Consider the following 8,598-nt stretch of genomic DNA (forward strand, 5'->3'; position numbering starts at 1 on the left):
TGACTATTTAATCTTCCCTGATCCATCACACATATAGAGGACAAAAATAATTTATCTTTGTAAGGCATTTGGCTTCTGGAGTTCTTGCTGTATTATGCTTCTATAGTTTGGTTTGTCTCTTCATATTTTAAGCAATTCTTAAACAAGGAGATGGGATCCAGATCTTAGATGGACCATAAATGAAATTCTTCGTTTTTAATACTTAGTGAATCCTGCACATCATCTGTAGATCTAAATGGGAGCTTCTGTGCTAAAGTTTCCAAATTATCAGTTCTCTGAATACTTCTGAGTCTATTAAAATCAGAGCCAAATTTATCAGTAGCATTGTCTTCAGTACAAAAAAAGTGGGGAGGAAGCAATAAGGGCATGGATGCTGCAGAACACTGATACAGTGCAGAAATTTTACTCGTTTTTGTGCTTGTCATTCTTTCCACCCTAGCCTTGGTAACTGTGGAGTGCTTAATGTTTGACATCTACTGAAAAAGGATGTGTTATGCATAGATATTAACTGCTTATGTGATTAATTCTACTGGGAGAAAAGGAATTGTCTAAATTAATGCTTTTAAAGCTCTTAAGACAATGAGCTAAGAATTTTCAGCACATTTAATTTTTCTTCTATGTATCCTTGACTTGCAGTTAGCAATTTTTCTTTTCTTTCTGTATGACCTTAGGAAGAGGTAGGTGTGTATTGCAGACCCAGGTGTAGAAAATGAGCTAGACAGTAGATGTTCAAATAGCTACAACAGAAAAAATTATGTAATTGTAATGTTGGAGCAAAAGCTGCTAAAAGAGTGGGTTGTGCTGTTTTTTCACAGCTGTGGGTGCAGCTTGGACTTGGCAGTCCATTAGTAAACAGGTCTGTCCTTTGCTGCTCCAGAGGTGCTACCCTGAGAGCCTTGTCTGCATATGGGGAAGCCGGCTAATACCTGAGTCACTTTGCATAGGACTGTGAAGAAGACATTCCTCCGGTGAATCTTGTGTTGAACAAAAGTGTATTTTCCAAAAGATGCCAGATATGAGTTAGTGTGGTCATATTATGCAGGCTCTTGAGAGAGATGTGGTAATGATCTGTTATAACTGACCGAAGGACGGATCACTTTTCACTGTAGTTGCTGTAGGGATGTAAACGTGAAGACAGGTGTCCAAGTAGGTCCACAGGGCCAGCTGTCCTCAAGCTCTGTCTCTTTCGCAAACTGGGCTAGCCAGTGCTTCTGAAATTGTGTGCTTTTAGATGAAGAAATTGTTAGCATGGACAAATGTTGCCTGGAAATTTCATTGCTAAATAGGAATGGGGTGGGAGTGGTTGGTAGTGATGGCTGTCATGTGTAGTGACTGCCTGGTGCTACTATTGAGTGTAGTCTGCTGCATTTCAACTTAGAAATGACTGTTGGGATTAAAGGTGTGCTGGATAAAAAATACTTGAGAATTCATGAGAACTTTTTGGGAACATCCTGCCAATATAGCAGTGGAAACACTGAAAGAATTTTTGAGAGGCTGCATCACTCACTTTACTGATCCAGATGTGGGAAATATTCTTAAGCAAGTTGTGGAGAATGAACTTAATTCCACAGAAAGAAGGGAGGAGAATAAGAAAGGAGAAGCCTTTTCTTTACATGATCTCCAGTTAATAAAACAACAGCCAAGAATTACATGGCAAAAAGTAAAAATAAAGTAAATTTTTAAGTGTAGAAATTTTACAAACATCTGCAAAGTGCCTAATGTAACCATATGGCTAAGTAGAGGCCTGTAGTCTAATACTGTACTGTACTTGCAATTATGGAGTACCAGCAAGATTTTAAAATGTTGCAGTACTTATTTGGCAAACTAGTATACTGAATATATTGGATGCTAGGTACTGGAGTGCCCAGTTGATTCTTTGTAAAGCCATTGTGCACAGTGCTTTCCTAGTGACACTTTGTTCATTTTACACCTGGGAAGACCATTAAGAGATGTGTTTCTTGATTTGTTCTGTAACTGCTTGTTTATGTGAACTTTTAAGGGTTGTTCAGAATAACAATTGTGATGCCTCTTTCAGGGGTGTTCATAGGCTTGAAGTGTGTTTCCTGTTTTGGCTTTCAGGGTTTATTTTTCTCCTCTCCTTTTAGACTTTGGAGTTCCCACCTGAAGTATCCTAAGAAATGCAAAATAAATCTTCATTTCAAAAGAGAACATTTAACTTGTTTGTGAATAAGTTAAAATGTCTTTGCTGTCTTTCTACTTCTGAAAGCAGGTGAAGCAACCCATCTTCCACCTGTGAATGGCTTAATTCAAGCAAAAAAGAAAATTTCAAAGCACTGCTTTCTTTGTGGCAAGAAAACTGGATTGGCAACCAGCTATGAGTGCAGGTAGGCTGAGTATCTAACCAGCTGTTATTTAAAATTGATAGCTGAGTTAACCAAAAAGTTTTCTTTCCTGTATTGTATTCCTTAAGCATAGCAAATCGAAAGGTGACCTTCAAAAAAGTTGCAATTCTCAGTTCAGCAAAACTGCAGCAATTAGAACTCAGGAATGTTGCCCCTCTTCTGCTCTTGAGGTGTATGTTCTTCCAGGAAGCTCAAGAAATAGAAGGTAATAGAATGGAAGATAGCAGGAAATGAACAAGATAACAAAAAACAATGACACTTTTTACTGGTAGGAGAAAAACTTATTACAGATACACATTCTGCAAAGTTTCTCATCAATAATGATACCTTTAACAACTTGAGGAAAAAGCAGGTTTGGTATAGTTTCTCAGAAATGTCCCTCTGATTTCTCCCTATTGCAGCACATCTTCACAGTTTGTGAATTTATACAAATTTGTATTCAACAAATTTTTGATGTGTGCTCTGCTTTTTGCAAGACTTCAGTTACCTTTGAGCATTTAGAGCATCTCAAGCACAGAACACCGGAGTGCTGGTCCCCCAAATCCTTACTTCTAGACAACACTGTGAGACCTGGTGCTTGGTTGTAGTCTTGGGAAACTGTAAAAAAAAAAAGAACAAAAAATCCCCAGACAAAGAAAACTAACCTCCAAACTGACAAAAAAACTCAACAACAACAACAAAAACCACAGGAAGACGGGACAGCTCTCTCTGTTAATCTTAGTTTTCAAAGTATTTTTCCCCACAAGGTATTTTTTTCTTAGTATTCTTTCCTATGAGCTAGTCAGTGTCGGGAGCTGCTGCCCTGTGTGGGCTGCAGGTGTGTGTTGGAGTTGATCTTGGTTCATGCCAACAACAGCAAAATGAAAAAGAACTTCTGCCACTGGGGAATCATATAGAGAATTTCAGGGTGAGGAATTGTCTCCTTACTGACTCTTCAGTCTCTGATTTTGAAACAGTTTTGGACACTGCTCACTTTCCTGATGAGCAAATAGCTGCAACCTCTTCTAAAAGTAACTAAGCAGCTTGCTTAAGGTTAAAAATGAAGGGGGTAATGGCTCATCTCCAAGAATAGCGTTTATTTTGGTTTCAAAAGTAGCAACCATAGGACCTTTTACTAGAAAGCAGGGTAAACCAAATAAAGAATATGAGAATACGAGTCATAAGAGAAAAGTTGTGACTATGGGATCAAGAACCAAAGAAAAGCAAATTTATTTCCAGGCACACAAAGCCTCAGGAACAGCTGCAGAGTTAATTATGAACCTAGATAGATAAATAAATAGGGGATTATAGTATACAACATCCAAAGTATGCTTTTCTCCTGGTGAGACTCTTAGCTGCAGAACTGTCAAGTTTGAAGCAAAAATCCTGATCTTAACTCATCAAAATTGCAACTGATTCTAGGTAGATAAACCCTATTAAAGTCCTTCAGGAAATTATGTTCCCTGTAGTTTGTCTGATGTCTTAACAGCTGACTAAATCTGTATTTATTAATCTTAAATGGCTAATTTGAGTTTATGCCAGACAGAATTGAGCTGAAAACATCTGTTTTGATTGCCTGAGTGAAGTAGTGGTTTTGAATTGAAATGCGTTATATGGATTTCACCTGAGGGAATTACTGTCCATGGTTTTGTCCTCTGAATTCTACCAACTATTATTGTGTGAGGTCCTTAAAAAAGAAAGAAAGTAAAGGAAAGCTCATAATTCTTAATTTATAAGCGTATTTGACTCCTTACTAGCTGGTTCCTGGAGCACTGATCTTGCTTAGCTTCCCACCTGAAGAGACTGTTGGGTCAAAACTAAAACATTGTGTGAAAAATGCTATTCTGTTTACCCCACCAGTTAATGTTACCAGTCAAGGAGTAACAATTCAAACAGCTCTGTCATCTAAGACATGATTAAGCAAAATGGCTCCCAGCATGTCAGAGCATTAAAAGCTTCTAAAAGCTTGTAACTTGTAATATTCTTGATTCTTCAGATGTGGAAACAACTTCTGTGCAACACACCGCTATGCAGAGACTCACACTTGCACCTATGACTACAAGAGTGCAGGACGGAGGTATTTACAGGAGACCAACCCCATCATTAGTGCACCAAAGCTTCCCAAAATTTGACATGGTTGTGCTGCATGTGGCCACTGCTGTTGAAGAATTGTACTGAATTGAGAGAAGCACTTGCTTAAACTGCATCATTTCGCCATGCTCCGTATTTAAAGATTTGCCAAGTAACAAAAGCACATGAGGATGCATCGAAGAATAATGTGAACACTACTGCAGTTAAAACTTTTCTTCTTGAGTGAATGAAAGGTTAAAAATTAGTTTCTGAAAACTTACACTATGATTTAACTGTTACTGCACGTGTTGTGTTTTATATTTGGAAAAGCTATTTCACTAGACAAGTCTTTAAAGATGCACTTTACTAACTTTACTGTATAACCAGAGTTGAGGAGGTGTTGTAATGAGGGTGTCACGTAATGTCTTCTGTACTCTTGTTTTTGTCCATTGTGTGGTATCTTCTAAGTTATTTCACTAGAAAGATCCTCCTCCCTCCCCTTTCTTCAAACAGCCTGTTTTGAGATTTTAAGGGGATAGTGTGTTCCACCCCTCTGTTTCATTCTGATTGATATTCGTACATTGTGTGTCCATTCTGAAAATTACATATCATTTAAATCACATTTTCTTAAAATAATGCTGTTTATATGACAAGTTTGTTTTTAAATAGAAGGTTCCCTGTTTGTTGCCATTAAATATAAGAAACAACTTATTTTAACTTTTTTTGTAATCCTAGATTTTTTTAAGACTTCACAACTTGCTTTGTTAAGATGTTGAATGCTGTTACTGGAAGAAATCCTAATAAATATTAAATTTTATTCTTGTTTATGCTGTCATAAATGCACAAAATAATTTCCCTCTTACAGTGTGTTCCTAAATTAAAAGCTGGGTGTATTTATTTTTTTCTTTTTTAGTGTGACCAAGACTGTGTGCTTTAAATAAACCTCCTGAAGTCTTACAGGTGTACCAGCAAAGGCAAAAGGGATGCACAACAAATGGCCTGTACTAACCTTTCTCCCCTCCAGCTAATAGAGTATAACAGCAGTTCAGTAAATGCATTTACTTTTCACTTCTAATGATTATGTAGCCTCTACAGAAACTGCTTTTGGAGGAATATACCTACTGAAATACTTTCTTCTTTCATTCCCTTAATGCTTGTGAAATATTTTTATAAGCATAAGTTGCATTAAGTGTTCCAGTATAAAGAGATTAATAAAAATCCTACGACAAACCACCAAAACAAAAGAAATACCCCCCATTGTATCTAGGTAATCAAATGTCATGGTCCCTGTCTTGTCAAAGTCCTCAGCTACTTAGTTGGTATTGAAATGATCTGTGCTGCATTCCAGTCAAAGTGTAGCAGCTTTAAGAGAGTGACAGTCAAAAGGTGGACAAAAAAGAAGAAAGATGACCACTGAAAGAGGGAGCAGTAACTTGAAAGATCTGATCTTTGGAGGAAATCCATTTTGTGTAGCCCACTTCATACTTCTTAAACCTGAAGCTTTCAGAGTGATGAGCTTGGAAAAAAATGTTCACAATCATCCTTCTGGGTATTGATAAGATAAAAATATCATTCTGTGTGTGTGACTTCTGTGCTTATTATTACTGGAGGAAGCTCCCCTGATACGACCATGGTGTTGTTACTGAGCCATGCTATGTACCATGAACTGCCTGCAGTTTTTTTCGTCTCCAGCAAGGGACAGTGTTTGATGCCAAAGGAAGAGAATAAGGAATGTGACAAATGCCTAAGTGTTTTCACAACAATGACAGCTCAGCAACATTCTCAAGACAGAGGTATTGCACTTCTTGTAGGTACAGTAGAGATTTGGTAAGAAGTGGAATTATACTTTGATCTGTGGTCACTTAATCTGATTTTGCATAAGTACAATTGTCAGGAAATTGTTTTGCAGTATATTGGAATAGCCATTCTCAAATTTTAGTACAACTACACAACAGATGCATGGAAGTCTCTGAGTCACATCTCAATTTTGACTCTCCCTTTCTGCATATGTATAATGAAGTGCACAACAGTGCTTTTTTAGAATATGCAATGCACTAATAGTCTAATTTCCCTGTGTATAGCTTCTCATAATTTTTATTATATCTCATTTTAATTATACTTAATACAAATACTTCTTGTTCAGAACTCTACTGGTTTTGTTCCCATGAAGTGTTACAGGCAATAATTTCCAACCAGTAGTATAGCCACAAGAGAACTTTAATTTGAAATTAACTGTTTCAGTCATTAATTCAGATTATTGGCTTTTGCCAAGTCCTGTGTTAGTTTCTGCTATGGATTAATTACTGTTTACTGTGTAAACTTACCTAAATGATTTGGGGTTTGAGTATTGGTGTACAATGCTGCTGTGCATCTGCTGAACACAAATGTTTAGCTTTTCTGTGTTCATGTAATTAGATTATTGTATTATAAAGAGTTTACGTACTGGAAGTTGAACAGTTACTTTGGTGTGTGCTCTTCTATACCTTCCTGCCAATTTTTTTTGCTTGTTTCTTTTATGTGTGAGGCAAAACTTGGCTGGTCTCTTGTTGAATGATCTCCAGGATTCTTGTGTCAAATGGATAGGCACCACAGAGGTGTCAGAAATGGTTTTGGTAGTATTAAATACTTCCTTTCTCCGGAATCTCTAGAAGCCCATGGTGATAAAAACCTGTCTGCTTACAGTTTCTATCTATTCAGTTTGCAGTCCCCTGGGATGTAATTGCAGTGATGCCTTCTGCTCACAGTCTTCAGTTGTAGACAAGGCCAGAATTGTTAATTCATATTACAAAATACAAAATGTTTCTCTCTAGGTTTTTTGCATACAATGAATTACACACTTTGCTTTCTTTTCAAGTACTTCCAGCTTTCATAATGGGGCACCATCTTTTGGGTGTGAATTGTGGATTTGGCATTGCTTCTGCCCGTAAGGAGTTGCTTTGACCTGCAGCTTTTGTGTTGGGTCATGTTTTTCCAATCTTTATGGAAATCAGGTTCACCTTGAGATGCATTTGACAGTTTTTCTGGTATCTACATTAGCACTGAGCCACACTTGCTTACATGAGAACACTTATGGAGCTGAGAACCACATCTGGAAGCGAATCCACTCGTTCATGCATAACTTCTCCTACACAAGGACGTTGTGGCAGATTTTGTTGGATTTCTCTTGCATTTGTTTTGTGTGTGAAGCTGCGGAGAAGCAACACCAGGGGGCAGCAGAGGCATTTAAAAATGGCAAAAAAGTTTTGGGTTTGTCCAATAACGAGATTTACAAAATAAAAGTGTGTTTAGTTGTTTATGACCCTTACTCAGCTCACTCTGAACAGATCTGAGGAGGTCAGCAGTAGCGTACATTCCTTTTCCTAATTCCAAAGGTTTTAAAAAAATCAGAATGGAAGAGTACCTCAAAAACTTGTTTCTATGCTGGGTTTCATGATACAATTTATTAGATAATCTTAATGTATTGAAGACTAGACAGCCCTTCTCTCTTCCTTCCCACTAACCCTGCAAGAGTGGATTTCAGAGGTGTCTGTTAGTCAAGCTATGTTGGATGATATGTTTAGTTATGTTTACCAGATATGTCTGGTAAAAATACTGCATGTCCCCATAATTTCTTACTTTAAAAAGGCAAGTGTTGCTGGTTTTTTTTTCTTATGGGTTCAGAATGAGGATATGAAAGTATAAATTCAGTGGTGTGTGAGGAATGTATGCCAGTAACTGCTCAAGTGACCACTCTTTACTGTCTTACCTAGCCTCACAATTCAAAAAGCTTTACAGTGGCAGAAATTTATCGGTGGCAGAAATTTATTTCTAAACCACACTTTAAGGCTGTTTCAATCCTTTTTAATCCAATCTTCAGAAAGACTGATTACTATGTACCATATATATGGGAAGTATTTCTATAGCTCCATAAGAATTGCGTTCTAATCACATCTGGATGGTGAATTATTGCTGAAATTAGGTGTTCTGGCCAGCACCAGAAATTCAAAACAGTACCTAATCACAAAAATAGTATTATTTACATGGTATGTGATTAAGAGTGTTAATGAGCAGGAAATGAAAACACTGAAGTTTTCTAAAAGGAAAAATTGGGGATTTCAAAAAACCCTCTCTTCTTTCTCTCTGTGTGAGGGTTTTTTTAGCAAATGCATATGTTTTTTTAAAAAAGTGAATAATCTTTTCTCTTTCC

General features: G+C 37.2%; 1 protein-coding gene across 2 annotated transcripts in view; it reads left to right on the forward strand.

The window, feature by feature from the left end:
• ZFAND4 (zinc finger AN1-type containing 4) overlaps positions 1-5,998 on the forward strand; it is a 20,613-nt gene extending 14,615 nt beyond the window's left edge. Inside the window, exons 9-12 of one of the 2 annotated variants that reach the window (XM_031062994.1) lie at positions 230-247; positions 775-795; positions 2,228-2,345; positions 4,339-5,998. In XM_031062994.1, the coding sequence (XP_030918854.1) occupies positions 230-247; positions 775-795; positions 2,228-2,345; positions 4,339-4,474 (293 nt within the window). In that variant the 3' untranslated portion in view covers positions 4,475-5,998. The remainder of the gene's footprint in view (positions 1-229; positions 248-774; positions 796-2,227; positions 2,346-4,338) is intronic. The other variant, XM_031062999.1, reaches the window with a different exon arrangement.
• Positions 5,999-8,598: the final 2,600 nt, after the last annotated feature.

The sequence above is a fragment of the Geospiza fortis genome, unplaced genomic scaffold (assembly GCF_000277835.1).
Source record: "Geospiza fortis unplaced genomic scaffold, GeoFor_1.0 scaffold130, whole genome shotgun sequence".
Lineage (NCBI taxonomy): Eukaryota > Metazoa > Chordata > Aves > Passeriformes > Thraupidae > Geospiza > Geospiza fortis.